The sequence below is a fragment of the Oncorhynchus clarkii genome, chromosome 20 (assembly GCF_045791955.1).
Source record: "Oncorhynchus clarkii lewisi isolate Uvic-CL-2024 chromosome 20, UVic_Ocla_1.0, whole genome shotgun sequence".
Lineage (NCBI taxonomy): Eukaryota > Metazoa > Chordata > Actinopteri > Salmoniformes > Salmonidae > Oncorhynchus > Oncorhynchus clarkii.
In genome coordinates, this window is record NC_092166.1 from 16,591,335 (window position 1) to 16,607,484 (window position 16,150).

The window sequence follows — 16,150 nt, forward strand, 5'->3', positions numbered from 1 at the left end:
TGACCAGAACCGTCCACCATTACCCAAACATTAGCTTTCTTCTTATCATATAAAGGCATGAGAGGAGGAGGTGGTAGAGGGATGGAACTTTAGAAGTCTCCCAGCAGGCAGAAAACATTCCGCATTGCTGTAGGATTGGCTCATGTCTGTCTGTGGCTGAAAAACATACTGCGTGTGACACAACAATGGAAGTAGTCTATGAAGCTTGAACGGTGACGTCTGAGCTTGGACATTTGAGTCAGACTTTGCTTATGTTTCCATGCTCTTAACTGCATCAACTGTTCCTTCATTCCTCCACACTGAAGTAGTTTAATATAAAGAGTATAATAATTTTAGGAAATGCCAGTCTGCCTAGATTGAGGCACACGTGTGTTTGGCAGGTTAGACAGCCACTTCCTGTCTGGGTCCACTCCTAACTGTAGTCCATAGTGCTGCATCAGATGACCTGGGCTCCACAATCACCCGACCTCAACCCAATTGAGATGGTTTGGGATGAGTTGGACCACAGAGTGAAGGAAAAGCAGCCAACAAGTGTTCAGGATATGTGGGAACTCCTTCAAGACTGTTGGAAAAGCATTTCAGAGGAAATGGATTGAGAGAATGTCAAGAGTGTGCAAAGCTGTCATCAAGGCAAAGGGTGGCTACTTTGAAGAATCTAAAATATGAAATGTATTTTGAATTGTTTAACACTTTTTTGGTTACTACATGATTCCATACGTGTTATTTCATAGTTTTGGACACACTTACTCATTCAAGAAAAACACTTGAATGTGCAGGTGTGTCCAAACCTTTGACTGGTACTATATATACCCAGGCGGTGTCATAGGATGGCCCAAAAAATTGTCAAAGACTCCAGTCACCTAATTCATAGACTGTTCTCTCTGGTACCGCACGGCAAGCGCTACCAGAGCTCCAAGTGTAGGTCTAAAAGGCTCTTTAACAGCTTCTACCCCCAAGCCGTAAGTCTGCTGAACAATTAAAGGCTCCTTAACAGTCCATCCACAATAACATACTGACCCCTCTTGACTCCCAATGCTTTCAGCACTGTATTGCCCTTTAACCTGTTGAAGCCTTACTATCATCTCTGGTGATGGTTTTGGGCCGTGTGCAACACACACACACACACACTTCTGAGTGTCTTCTGCAGCAAAGTGATGGGTCATTAGAAAGCCTCCAAGCCAGAACCAGGGGCCGATGTGCGTCATTCTCACACTGCCACAGACAAACATAGACACAGGGAGACAATAATAAACACTTCATCCTCATATTGCCCTACATACAGAGATAGAGACACCGTCAGCCGAGCACCAAAACGTGTGTTTGGGGAGACTGGTGCACTTTGGGTTGGTGAGTCACTAGGACTTCTATGTCATTGAATGTGCCGATTCAAAGCAGCTTCCGCTAAGCCATGAGGATGGGGGCTCGTTCCCCAAAGTCCCATGTTACAAACAATTCCAGAATGTTCTATTTGAAAAAAGGTTAGCTAGTAGTTTTAATCATCCATTAGTGACTTTGGTCAACCGGTTTTGAATTAGATCAAACTTAATAGTAAACCTTTCAAGGAAAAGAAGAGCGAGACCCATTTTGGAAGCCAATAATGGGTTTATTTTAGAAGGGTCAGGCACTTATTTTCTTACTGATTAAAAATGTTCTATTCTAAATAGTATTTTCATGTTGGTACTAAAGGCCAAAGAAAGGACATCAGTAGGAGAGTCAGGTGTATTAGTACGTGTGCATGCAGATACATGCTCTTGGCATCAGACAGGACTACTTTCTCACATTGTCTGCACGGATGAGACGGATGCATAGCAACGGCCTGCGATAGCAGTTAAGAATGGCTATTCTTGACTACCATCTGCTGCTATTCTGTTGATTTGGTGAAAGTGTGTGTGTATGTGTGTGTGTGTTTTTTAACCATTATTTAACTAGGCAAGTCAGTTAAGAACAATTTCTTACTTTACAATGACGGCCTACCCCGGCCAAACCCTCCCCTAACCCGGATGACGCTGTATCAATTGTGCGCCGCCCTATGGGACTCCTGATCACTGCCGGTTGTGATACAGCCCGGGATCGAACCAGGGTCTGTAGTGACGCCTCTAGCACTGCGATGCAGTGCCTTAGACCACACGGGAGCCCTAAGGATGAGATTTAAGGATGAGATTTAAACACACTGCATTATGTAAACAACACCTGCTCCTTAATCAGTGCCAAGTCTACTGTGTTTTCCCCTAAGCTTGTGCTGACAAATGCACACAGGAAAATATAGATTTATGATGTATAATGGTGAATACTGTACTTCTTATTTAGGACCTTAGCTACATCGGCTTTTCAGTTCGCTGCAGCTAGCGACTGGAACGAGCTGCAACAAAACCTCAAAACCTAGTTTTATCTCAATCTTTTCATTCAAAGACTCAATCATTGACACTCTTACTCACAGTTGTGGCTGCTTTGCGTGATGCATTGTTGTCTCTACCTTCTTGCCCTTTGTGCTGTTGTCTGTGCCCAATAATGTTTGTACCATGTTTTGTGCTGTGTTGTCATGTGTTGCTGCCTTGCTATGTTGTTGTCTTTAGGTCTCTTTATGTAGTGTTGTGTTGTCTCTCTTGTCGTGGTGTGTGGTTGTAAATAATACTTTGTTCTTAACTGGCTTAACGTACTTGCTCGTTAAATAAAGTTTTTTTTTATTTAAAAAAAAAATACATATGAGGACATCGAGGTCCGGACCTCTGTGCGTTTTTCGAATAAAAAATACATCAAAATAATAATAATACTTTTTTTTCTGAACACAGTCGAGGTCTCAACTTGCTGTTGGGAGTTAGAATAATAAAACACACAAGGTGCAATTTCGAAACTTGGTTATGCATCAGCAGTTTTCCTTTGCTATTTCCATGCATGGATTTGGTTAAACAATTCACCAACATTGACAATACACACACTTGTATAACCGTTAGATAACAGCCAGTCGCTTGAGCCTCTATGAACCAACACACCGACAGCGCTCCATTCACCTACAGTCTCTCGTAGTGCTTCGACCTCACTCCCTGCACGCTGGTTGTGGCCATGGGATTCCACGTGAAATCATTATATAAAGAGACTGACATCGTTTTTCACCAATGGTCGTACGTCTCGGGCTGTTTCCATATACTTGCCATGGAAACACAATTCCCTGAGCCAATAAACGCAGGGTAGAGGAAGGAGGTCGACGGTGCTAAGGGCGGAGCTCAAAATGAGGTCACTCTAAAGCGCAAGGGATGTGACTATGACGAAACTCGAACGCTAGGTGTAGAGTAGTGTAGTGTGTCAAACCAAAGCCTGAATTACCGGGAAGCAAAATAAAACGATTAGTTTTGCAAACCAACAGAAGTCGTTGAAATCACAGAAAAGAGACGATAATCTACTTTAACTGGCAGGTTGGTGAATTTGTGATATTTTTGTTGGCTCCTATGGTTTGGTGTTTGTGGGGGATTTTCAACTGTATCGCGAAAGCCTTCGAAACTCTGGGAGTGGTCATAGCATATATACATCTTTATTATAACACGCCTTGGTGGGTTTTACAAAAAAATATATATATTTAAAAGGAGTTTGAAAGTTGCGTTGCATGACTGTCAGTGTGCGGGTCATAGTGGGACAGTAAGCCCTGCCCACTGACTGTTAGTTACGCTCCTTACATGTCTACGGCTGGACTGTACGCAGCCTGTGCCATAGTCATAGAAACAATACATAGAAACAATTATGCAAAACAATAACAAATGTTTGCCCTCTGTATGATCAAGCTTGAGTGAGGATGAGTGATCAGTCATCATTGCATGTGTCAGATATCTTTCAAAAGCATGCTTAGTGCATTGAAAGGACAGTCTATTGCGGTGTTTTCTGGCGGTGAAACATTGGTACAAAACATTATGAACTGACCAGGCGGCTGGTTTCAAGCCAGACAGTGGCTGGGTGCCTTGCGCCACTGTTTTATAACACGTTCATTAGGCCTAAATGAAACATTGCCACCGCATGGAGCTGGTGTTGTATCCTGTTTTTAGTCATCTTTAGCCGACTAAACAATAATCGCTGTGTGTGATTTTCCAATTTGATGAGATTTTTCTTTGCTAGAGACACAATCATAAGGTCAATGGTATGGAGGAGGATTCATTTTTTTTGTTCATCCGAAATTAGTCTTCAGTAGCCTACTTACTAAGATGTCTAACATTTACAAACAAGTTAGATTATTTGTACATTTTGAAATAAAAATGAAGTGTTTAAACTACATATGTAAATGCTACAGTGGCCTCACCTCACCTACTTATTTATATTATTTATAATATTATGTATACACAATTAATACAATGAACCTCCTTCTAATCCGAAATGCTTGTGAAAGGCATACAGTAAACCCTCATAGACCACAATAGGCCACACATGCTTAACGATACCCACTACTACTACATGAGTCTTCTCCATTACGTTATTTTTAAATATTTACAGTGGCAACACTTTACACCTATAATTTCTGTGTACCTACTACATGGTTATAGTACTTACCAGTGTTCTATTTAGTTTTACATTAATATACAAATGAGGGGGTGCACCAGTGGAAAGTACAGCATAAGTAAATGTCTTAATTACTATCGTATAACAGGGTTATTACTTCATATAAAATGTTATTGCTTCCTATAAGAGGGTTATTGCTTTGACCTGTCCCCAAATTAATTTAGTTGGTTCACAGTTGGTTTTGGTATTTGAACCTGCGTGTCATGATCGCGTCTGGTGGGGAGAGACAAAAACCTAATGCTCACAATGGCGCACGCGGGGCCGGTGTAGCCCTGGAGTTAGTAACTCTAGTAAAATAGATTGAATTTGTGTTGAAATACAATATTCTTGGAAGCAGCATCACAGGACCAAGGTAGAGGTGATGTCACATCCATAGGCTAACGCAGGCAACATACATTCATAGCAAGCCCTGTCAACTTTATTGATCCTCTAAAACACTCTCTAAACTTTCTTAAACAACTTTTCATTGTTTTGGAGGGTTGCAGTTTTGTTAGTTGTTTTTAGAACTTGGAGAGTAATGGCTCCATGCATGCTGCTGGGCAGGGCTTGGATGGGAGGGAGGGAGCAGAGAAGGTGTATGATGCACGAGAGGGAGAGAGACAATTATGATATAAGGCCATTTTAAACAACAGAGAGAAGGCTTGGCAGTAGGCCACGCTCGGAACACACCTCTCCCTCTTTTCTCCCTCCCTCTTTCCATTCATAACTACTGGCTAGTACTTTCAAGTTCAAGTTTTATTGTCACATGCACAAATACAGTGAAATGCTTCAATTGCAAGCTCTAGCCAACAGTGCAGTAATCAATATAAAAATTGTACAACTAATAAATAAAGAAAATATATAATAAAGAAAACATGAGAAATAAGGAGGAAGCTGTATACAGGGTCAGTGCCAATACCACATGTACAATGTGCAGGTATACTGGAGTACTTTAGTTAAGTATGTACATGTAGACAGGGATTAGGAGAAAGTCACTGGTAGCAGGATACATAATAATAATAATAGTAAACAGTATGTCAGCAGCGTAAGTGGTGGGTGTGTGCATGGTGGTGAGTGTGAGTGTGTGTATAGAACGTGTAAGTGTGTGGGTGTTAGTGTGTGGGTCTTAGTGTGTGGGTGTTAGTGTGTGTATGAAAAGTGTAAGTGTATGGGTGTTACTGTGTGGGGGTGCAAGAGTGACAGTGTAGGCATGATAGGTAGATATACACTAAGTGTACAAAACATTAGGAACACCCCCAGTCCCAGTGCCCTTGAGCAAGACATGTAACCCTATTCACTCAGTGAATATCTAAACAGGGCTGGAAAGTGACTGGTGACTGGTAGCAGGAATATATAAATGCCTATGGTAATATACAAGTGGTAATATATACATTAAACAGGAGTAACAGTGACCAGTAGCAAGATAAAATAGATAGGTACTAATGGTAATGGCAATTAATAATCAATGAGCAGCAGCATAGTGGTAGTAATGAATCTAATCAATAATCAATTAGCAGCAGCGTAGTGGTAGTAATTAATCTAATCAATGAGCAGCAGTGTAGTGGTAGTAATTAATCTAATCAATAATCAATGAGCAGCAGTGTAGTGGTAGTAATTCATCTAATCAATAATCAATGAGCAGCAGTGTAGTGGTAGTCATGAATCTAATCAATAATCAATGAGCAGCAGTGTAGTGGTAGTCATGTATCTAATCAATAATCAATGAGCAGTAGTGTAGAGGTAGTCATGAATCTAATCAATAATCAATGAGCAGCAGCGTAGTGGAGTAATCAATCACATTTATTTAGGAAGCCCTTCTTACATCAGTTGATGTCACAAAGTACTGTACAGAAACCCAGCCTAAAACCCCAAACACCAAGCAATGCAGGTGTAGAAGCACAGTGGCTAGGAAAAACTCCCTAGAAGGGCCGGAACCTAGGAAGAAACCTAGAGAGGAACCAGGCTATGAGGGGTGGTCAGTCCTCTTCCGGCTGTACTGGGTGGAGATTATAACAGAACATGGCCAAGATGTTCAAATGTTCATAGATGACCAGCAGGGTCAAATAATAATAATCACAGTGGTTGTAGAGGGTGCAACAGGTCAGCACCTCAGGAGTAAATGTCAGTTGACTTTTCATAGCCAATCATTCAGAGTATCTCTACCGCACCTGCTGTCTCTAGAGAGTTGAAAACAGCAGGTCTGGGACAAGGTAGCACATCCGGTGAACAGGTCAGGGTTCATTAGCTGCAGGCAGAACAGTTGAAACTGGAGCAGCAGCACGACCAGGTGGACTGGGCCTGCGTCTTGTGACCGTGCGTACGTGTAGGTATTTACGGCAGGACCAAATCGGAAAGCTAGGAGCAAGCCCATGTAATGCTTTATAGGTTTGCAGTAAAACCTTGAAACCATCCCTGGCCTTATCAGGAAGCCAGTGTAGGGAGGCTAGCACTGGAGTAATGTGATCAAATGTTTTGGTTCTAGTCAAGATTCTAGCAGCCGTGTTTAGCACTAACTGAAGTTTATTTAGTGGTTTATCCGGGTAGCCGGAATGTTGAGCATTGCAGTAGTCTAACCTAGAAGTGATAAAGCATGGATTCATTTTTCTGCATCATTTTTGGACAGAAAGTTTCTGATTTTAGCAATGTTACGTAGATGGAAAAAAGCTGTCCTTGAAACAGTCTTGGTATGTTCGTTAAAAGAGAGATCATGGTCCAGAGTAACGCCAAGGTCCTTCACAGTTTTATTTGAGACGACTGTACAACCATCAAGATTAATTGTCAGATTCAACAGAAGATCTCTTTGTTTCTTGGTGCATAGAACTAGCATCTCTGTTTTGTCCGAGTTTAAAAGAAGAACATTTGCCGCCATCCACTTCCTTATGTCTGAAACATAGACTTCCAGGGATGGCTATTTTGGGGCTTCACCATGTTTCATCAAAATGTACAGCTGTGTATCGTCCGCATAGCAGTGAAAGTTAACAGTATGTTTCCGAATGACATCACCAAGAGGTAAAATATATACTGAAAACAATAGTGATCCTAAAACAGAGCCTTGAGGAACACCAAAATGTACAGTTGATTTGTCAGAGGACAAACCATTCACAGAGACAAACTGATAGTAATGAATCTAATCAATAATCAATGAGCAGCGGCGTAGTGGTAGTAATGAATCTAATCAATAATAATTTTAGCAGCAGTGTAGTGGTAGTAATGAATCTAATCAATAATCATTTTAGCAGCAGTGTAGTGGTAGTAATGAATCTAATCAATAATAATTTTAGAAGCAGTGTAGTGGTAGTAATGAATCTAATCAATAATATATGAGCAGCAGTGTAGTGGTAGTAATGAATCTAATCAATAATCTATGAGCTGCAGTGTAAGTGTGAAAGTAGGTGGTGTAAGAACAAGTGTGCTTATCTTTGTCATCCCAAAACACCAGTAGTTGTTCTTTCAATGTTCTTCTATTTCAGGCTTCTGTAGTCAGGAAGTAATGTAATAAAGATATTGTGGAGGAAATGGGTCAGTAGTCTGAGTGTTGTAAACGTTCAACCTCGTTCAGTTACAATAGTCCCATGATGACAGCACGTCTCCTGTCCCCAGCACGGCGTGGTTCAATTCAATAATGCTTTATGGTTTAAGTTACTTTATTGACTACTAATGCAACACCATAAAGTTATGCTGATTATGTTTATGACCTTATAGTGACAGTGGTAGATTCAGCCAGAGGACATTGGCAAGCAGCCCAATGCGTTACATGACTGATTGGGGGCATTGTGTTGTTCATGACTGATTGGGGGGCATTGTGTTGTTCATGACTGATTGGGGGGCATTGTGTTGTTCATGACTGATGTGGGGCATTGTGTCGTTCATGACTGACTGGGGGCATTGTGTCGTTCATGACGGATTGGGGGCATTGCGTCGTTCATGACGGACTGGCAGCATTGTGTCGTTACATTACTGATTGGGGGCATTGTGTCGTTCATGACGGATTGTGGGCATTGTGTCATTCATGACTGATTGGGTGCATTGTGTCGTTACATTACTGATTGGGGGCATTGTGTTGTTACATTACTGATTGTGGGCATTGTGTCATTCATGACTGATTGGGTGCATTGTGTCGTTACATTACTGATTGGGGGCATTGCGTCGTTCATGACGGACTGGCAGCATTGTGTCGTTACATTACTGATTGGGGGCATTGTGTTGTTACATTACTGATTGTGGGCATTGTGTCATTCATGACTGATTGGGTGCATTGTGTCGTTACATTACTGATTGGGTGCATTGTGTCGTTACATTACTGATTGGATGCATTGTGTCATTCATGACTGATTGGTGGCATTGTGTCGTTCATGACTGATTGGTGGCATTGTGTCGTTCATGACTGATTGGTGGCATTGTGTCGTTCATGACTGATTGGGGGCATTGTGTCGTTCATATGATGCTGCTCAGGGCAAAGCAAGGAGAGTGATACATCACCAGTTTCCTGGACACAGGTCAAGTCTAGTCTTGGACACTGTTGTATTCTGTGCATGTGGTGAATAAACATTGAAACTTAAAACTTGAAATATTACTAATAGCCGGCCAGTTATCTGCCACCTCTTCACACCTGCCATTGTGCCCATTACTCCACAGAGCAAAAAAATACACAAACAGGAGTAGCCACCTTCGCATACTGTCTGTCTCTGCAATAACATACAGACAGTCCATAGTGCATTTTACTACTGCCTCTCTCTCTGGGTCACCACATTACTCTGGGAACACACACACACACACACACACACACACACACACACACACACACACACACACACACACACAGAGAGAGGACAGTGTGTTGCGTGAAGGCATGTGGACTTAGTGCAGAGGAGAGTTACTTTTCCACCGCGGCCGTGCCAACTGCTGTTTACAGGACACAATGGCTTGGTTTGGCACGTTTCATGTCTGTCAGGGACTGGGAGATCCTCTGTCAGGGACTGGGAGATCATTTGAAAGGATAGAGTGGTGTAGACTCATACACTGAGCTGGCCTGACTCAAGCCCTGCCTAGACAAGTTACAAGTTCAACTGAGCTCCCCAGAGGGGGGAGAAAGGGCAGGGGGCTACCCCAATAAGGAGAACTGTCGGGTGGTTCCGCTTTGATGGACCATCCCCTGGCCTGGCCCTCACTTGGGTGGATCCCAGAGGTCTAGATAGAACTGATCTAGGTACTGGGATAGTCAATGTCTAGCTGCTCTGTTGTGTTACAGGGCAGAAGACAGGGGCAGGTGACACCTTTGGGGGTCTTGGCTAGGTGTTTCTTGTCTGATAGCTTCGGAGGAATTCTACTGTATCAAATTATATATTTGTTCCTGTGATTTATTTAATTGTGCGCTTAAATGGTTTTAACATTGTAAGAAATAGTCACAACTAGTGTAGCTAACTGACCCTCCTCTTCCTCTCTTCCAGAAAACTGCAGCTCATCCATCCATTCTCTTTGGCATCTTGTGGACAATGGGGTGATTAAGTTTTGCTTCCTCCATCCTCTACTCAGCACTTCTCTGGTTTAAACCCTCAACACACCACACCTCCCTTCCTCTAATGTCAGATAATTCAGACCCAGACTGCAGCTTCATGGCTAGGGGGGCCTCAGGGTGCAGCTCCATGGCTAGGGGGGCCTCAGGGTGCAGCTCCATGGCTAGGGGGGCCTCAGGGTGCAGGTCCATGGCTAGGGGGGCCTCAGGGTGCAGGTCCATGGCTAGGGGGGCCTCAGGGTGCAGGTCCATGCCCAGGGGGGTCTCAAGGTGCAGCTCCATAGCCCAGCTTCATTGTAGGAGCAGCTATAGCCAGGTTGGTCCAGGCCTGGGTCTAGCCTCAGAAGGCAGTGACAGCAGTTGCCAGGACCCCTCGGCCTCACCCCACATTGGCCGTAGGAGCGCCTGCTCACGTTCCTTCCACGACAACGTGGACATGAAGAGCAGTGGATCCAGCGGGACCGAGTCACACGGCAACGGGAGCCACGGAAGCCATGGAAACGAGAGTCACGGCAACGAGTCAACGGGTAGCTCCGATGGCAACAGCAGAGACTCGGCTCTCCTGGAGTCGTCTGGGAGCAACAAGCGGTCAGTGAGCAGATGTGCTTTAGTTGGTTTATGGGAGGGGTTAGACTAGACTAAACATTTCTAGATGGGTACTTTTTTACCAGTCTTATTTTGCCGGCAGCCCATCAGACTAGGATGAGTTGACAGTATTAGTTGATCCAACACCACACATCATCAACATCCCATCTAAATCCAAGGCTACATGATGATGCATGTCCTTTTTATCATCCTCTGTTGCTGTGTCTGTGTCCCCGTTTGACGTAGGTTGACATCAATATGCCTCACTGGCAGCACATTCTGAGGCCGTTAGAGATGGTGGCTGTCTTTCATGTTGTATCAGGGTCCCTCCATCCCTCTATCTTCCTCTGTTGGCACATGCTGGTCCACATCTGACATGCCCTAGATACTGACAGCGGCACCCTGTCTCTCACTTCTCTCCCCATGGTGCCCATGCAGGCTGCTCCATAGACAGGAAATGATGGACCACATATTGGAAGTGAGACCCTCACAGAGAGAAGTGAAAACCCCATAGAAAGTAATGATGGACCCCATTGAGAACTTATGGAAGCTGACAATGGAGTGGTTGTAATTGGATGGCGGTGCCCACTTCACCACCATAATGACACACTCTGCCCCCTCCTTATTTCTCAGCAGCTGGGCTGAAAACACCTCAAAACACTCTTTGAAGAGAAAGGCACTGGAGCACATCTTGATTGTGTGGAACTTCTCGTTAAAAGCAAAGAGTGATCGAGGTATTTTTTTGCTGAGAGGTCGCAGTACTTGTGTGTCATATGGTGAAGTTGTCTTTCGCTTTCTGTCTCCACTCTATGACAATACAGTATGTACCTGTCAGCTCCACTGCAACAGTGGGGAGGCCTACAGCTGCTCTTACTATCATTATATAATTAGCTTATTCTATTTACCTACCTCTATAATTAGTTGCAACCGTTTGCCAGACCACTCTGTTAATGCCAAAAGCAGATACTTTAGGTGGCTCTCTTTTATATAATTAGATCTCTAAATGCTTAGGACGGCTGTTTCTAAATGTGATTTCTATTCTGAGCTACTATTTAAATACACCTGAGTTATATTTCATGAGTTGGCTGTCTTCAGCAGCTGTTTATAGCTTTTGGATGTATTAGCGCTCTTGCTAAGCCTTTAGGCTAATGCCTGTGACACAAAAACACACATTGGCTCATACTTACTACAGATTCTCACACACACATTAACGCACACACACACACACACAATCCAGTTTACCTGTGCCATGGTCCCGTCTTTGCTTCAAAATGACACAATAGAGTACCACAGAGTCATAATACCCATAAAACCTTGTGGTCAAACTGGAAAAGGGTTCTAATCGTTTTTCCACCATTCATTTCCCCCATACTTTGATGCTAATTAGCATGTTCAAATCTGAGAGTAAATATATTGATATAAGTCACCTTGTCTGAGAGAGATTTACATGGTAATCAAAACGTCACGCCAGGGTGATCCTACACGAAACACAGCCCTTATTTTAAGTGTTTCTAAAGTCCCCGATTGGAACCATTTCCCTGTTTGACCACTAGGTGATGTAATTATGCTCTTTCAAAGACAGGAAAGTCAGACTGACCTGAGATTGAAACAGCGTAGAATTCCCCTGGCATCCTCTGTGGCGTTAGCGTGGTTGCCAGTCTTTGTTCAGCTATTACATTCCACTCAAGGTGTTATTTGCCAAAGATGGCACATTTTACGGAGTACAATGAGTGGAATGTTACAGAGACAGGAACACAGACAACTGCGGAGTGGATGGGGAAAACAAAAAGGCAAACATAATTTTTAAGAGCTGCTCCGGTATCCATGTACCATTGTAGCATTGTACTCTCCTGAACACAATAAAAGTAGAGCAAACTCCAAGCCATTGTACCAGATGGGCAAAGAAATGGACCCACTCATTTCATGCTAAACTCAAGGACTTTGTTTTGCTATTTCATTTAAAACATTGTGGAAAATACCCTCTTCGTCATAAACATGAAATCCACTTATTGTCCACGATTGAGGAACTAAATAATTCATCAATGGGTGCATACGTGTATATGGTAATAGCTTTGGAGTCTATTTTTAGTGTATCACTTTTGCTTATAACAATTTAATTATATTGGTTTGAAACAATTCTCAATGAAAACATGTTACTTGATGTCATTAATAATCTCTGTCTGTCTGTCTCCCCAGCTCTAATTCCCACAGCCCCTCTCCTCCCAGTAGTTCCAATGCTTTCAGCCTGCCGAGTTCTGAGCAGGACAACCCTTCCACCAGCGGCTGCAGTAGTGAGGTGTCAGCTAAGGCCAAGACCCAGAAGGAGCTTCTCAGGACCCTGAAGGAGCTCAAGCGCCACCTTCCTGCTGACAAGAGGAACAAGGGCAACAAGTCCAGCTCCCTCAACACTCTGAAATACGCCCTGCGCTGTGTCAAACAGGTGGAAGGTAAGAGATAACTCAACCGCAAAGCATTCTGGGTAGTAAGCCTGAACATGTGATTTGATTATGTATTTAGCATCATTACATTATAGTTTGTTGTTGTCTAATGCATCTTAAAAGGCCAATAGGAAACCAATGTGGGTTTGTGTTGTTGTATTTCAGCCGATGAGGAGTACTACCAGCTGTTGATGACCAATAACAGTCAGCCATCCGGCCTGGATGTGTCCTCTTACACCATCAAGGAGATAGACAGCATCACCTCAGAGTACACCCTCAAAAACAATGTAAGTTACTAACACCCTTTTTCCTCTGAATACACCTTCAAAGCACAAAAAGAGACAATTTGATCTTAAATACATAAAGCAGTTGCAAACAGAACCCAACAATACCAAAGTACATTGATAGCGTGACTCATAGTCATACCCACACCTGTGTCCATCTCTGTCCTTATTTGACATACAGTGTCTGAACAACAACAGATCAGATATCCCAGCGATTAGGAATAATCCACGCTTGCAGCTGTGTGTGTACTGTATATGCATGTTTTTCTCATACGTATTCCTGTGTGTCCCTCCAGGACAACTTTGCGGTTGCGATATCTCTGATCACGGGGAAGATCGTCTACATCTCAGACCAGGCTGCCTCTATCCTCAACTGTAAAAGGGGCGTCTTCAAGGACGCTAGGTTTGTGGAGTTCCTGACTCCCCAAGACGTCAGTGTTTTCTACAGCTTCACCACGCGCTACCGCCTGCCCTCCTGGAGCATGTGCCCCGGAGCAGGTAAGGATCCCTCTACGAACGCTTATAACCACGGAGAGTCGTTAAACACTTATAAGCATGCCCTACCGCCTGCCCTCCTGGAGCATGTGCCCCGGAGCAGGTAATGACCCCTCTACGAACGCTTATAACCACGGAGAGTCGTTAAACACTTATAAGCATGCCCTTCCGCCTTCCCTCCTGGAGCATGTGCCCCGGAGCAGGTAGCTAACACCCTCTTTAACTTATAACCTCTTATAGACAGTCTATAAACAGTTTTAGATACATCACAAGGTGTGCACAAAAATATTTAAGGTAGGGTGGAAAAAGAAAACATGCATGTTTACCCATTACATCTGGCTTTACGAGTGGTCCCCTGTCCTAATGATAGTGAATCATTATTTTGAAATCTATAGCACTCTTTTGAGACACTCACAACTCTTTACAGGCAAATCCCACGTAGTTATAATGATCGGAAAACAAATTAATTTAAAACAGCACACGCTGAACCGTTGCTAGGAAAACATGAGTCTAGTCGCCCTACCCTAGCCAGCCATGCTAAACAATACAAATCAATGACAGAGTCCCTAAAGCCAGGTAACACAGAGGGATTAATAAGAGCTTGAGAAACATGCGTAGTGTAGGCATGGAAACATTGAGGCGAGGGTCGGCAGTAAGCCGATGAAGTAGAGGCTTCTTTTGAATTAAAACATTTTCCCCTTCCCCTCTTCTCTTTTCAGGGTCCTCCCCGTCGGATTGCATGCGGGAGAAATCCTTCTTCTGTCGGATCAGGTGTGTGTAGGGCTACGACCGTGTGCCAGCTTCTCTTTGCGTTTCTATTCATTCCCTTTTTCCACTTTGGATAGATTTAAATTAGTTTGAGTCTCGGCTGGTCTCATCTCGCTCCTCTCTGACACACACGTACACGTATACATGCACACACTCACTATTCATAGTTGTTGTTAAAGTAAAACTACAGCTCAACTCTGCTCCCAAGAGGCAGGTAAAAACCCAAGTAGCGTAGTAGAGCTGAACTCTGTGAAATAGCTGCTGAAGAAGGGAAATCCACTGACACAGGCTATATTTTCATGGTTTTGTTGCTGCTTTAGTGACTTGCTGACTTTGTCCACTCTCTCCTGTGTTCTGTAGTGGGGGTAAGGAGTGTGAGGGGGACCTGCAGTACTCCCCGTTCCGTATGACCCCCTTCCTGATGATGGTGCAGGACAAGGTCCATTCTGAGAACCAGCTCTGCTGCCTCCTACTGGCTGAAAGGTTGCATTCCGGATACGAGGGTAAGAACCAATCATAATGCCATCACAACACCTGAGTTGTGCCTGTTTGAATACTTTTGAAACTGCATCTTTAATAGTGTATAACAGTGGATAGTACGTGATTAGTGTGTGGGAACAGTGGTGTTAACAGTGTTTTAATTTGCCTACAGCTCCCAGAATTCCTAGCGACAAGCGCATCTTCACCACCACACACACTCCTAGCTGTGTGTTCCAGGATGTGGACGAGAGGCAAGACACCAAACATTTTTCTGATACTGTGTTTGTATTGGGATTATGATCTAGTAATCAGTCGAGGCTGCTGAGTGGAGGACGGCTCATAATAATGGCTGGAACACAGAAAATTGAATGGCATCCAACACATTGAAACAATGTGTTTGATGTATTTCAAATCAAATCAAATGTTATTTGTCACAAGTGCCGAATACAACAGGTTTAGATCTTACCATGAAATGCTTACTTACAAGCCCTTAACCAACAATGCAGTTCAATAAATATTTGCTAAATTAACTCAAGTAAAAAATTAAATAAAAAGTAACACAATAAGATTACATAACAATAACGAGGCTATATACAGGGGGGACAGGTACAGAGTCAATTTGCAGGGGTACAGGTTAGTCGAGGTCATTTGTACGTGTAGGCAGAACTATGGCTGTGTGGTAGCAGAGAGAGCAGTCTATGATTTGGGGGGCTGGAGTCTTTGACCACCGCCTAGTATATACAGTAGGTCCTCGATGGCAGGAAGCTTGGCTCCAGTGATGTATTGGGACATACGTACTACCCTCTATAGCGCCTTACGGTCAGATGCCGAGCAGTTGCCATACCAGGCGGTGATGTAACTGGTCAGGATGCTCTCGCTGGTGCAGCAGTAAAACTTTTTTTAGGATCTGGGGACACATGACAAATCTTTTCAGTCTCCTGAGTGGGAAAAGGTTTTGTCGTGCCCTCTTCATGACTGTCTTGGTGCATTTGCACCATGATAGTTTGTTGGTGATGTGGACACCATGGAACTTGAAACTCTCGACCCACTCCACTTTAACCCCGTCGATG

At 43.5% G+C, this 16,150-nt stretch overlaps 1 protein-coding gene across 3 annotated transcripts in view; it reads left to right on the forward strand.

Annotated features, from left to right (window-relative positions):
• The first annotated feature begins 3,254 nt into the window (after positions 1-3,254).
• LOC139376018 (period circadian protein homolog 2-like) overlaps positions 3,255-16,150 on the forward strand; it is a 28,840-nt gene continuing 15,944 nt past the window's right edge. For 2 of the 3 annotated variants that reach the window (XM_071118069.1, XM_071118070.1), the window contains exons 1-8: positions 3,255-3,410; positions 9,966-10,618; positions 12,812-13,062; positions 13,219-13,340; positions 13,634-13,835; positions 14,552-14,603; positions 14,961-15,103; positions 15,253-15,331. In XM_071118069.1, the coding sequence (XP_070974170.1) occupies positions 10,098-10,618; positions 12,812-13,062; positions 13,219-13,340; positions 13,634-13,835; positions 14,552-14,603; positions 14,961-15,103; positions 15,253-15,331 (1,370 nt within the window). In that variant the 5' untranslated portion in view covers positions 3,255-3,410; positions 9,966-10,097. The remainder of the gene's footprint in view (positions 3,411-9,965; positions 10,619-12,811; positions 13,063-13,218; positions 13,341-13,633; positions 13,836-14,551; positions 14,604-14,960; positions 15,104-15,252; positions 15,332-16,150) is intronic. The other variant, XM_071118071.1, reaches the window with a different exon arrangement.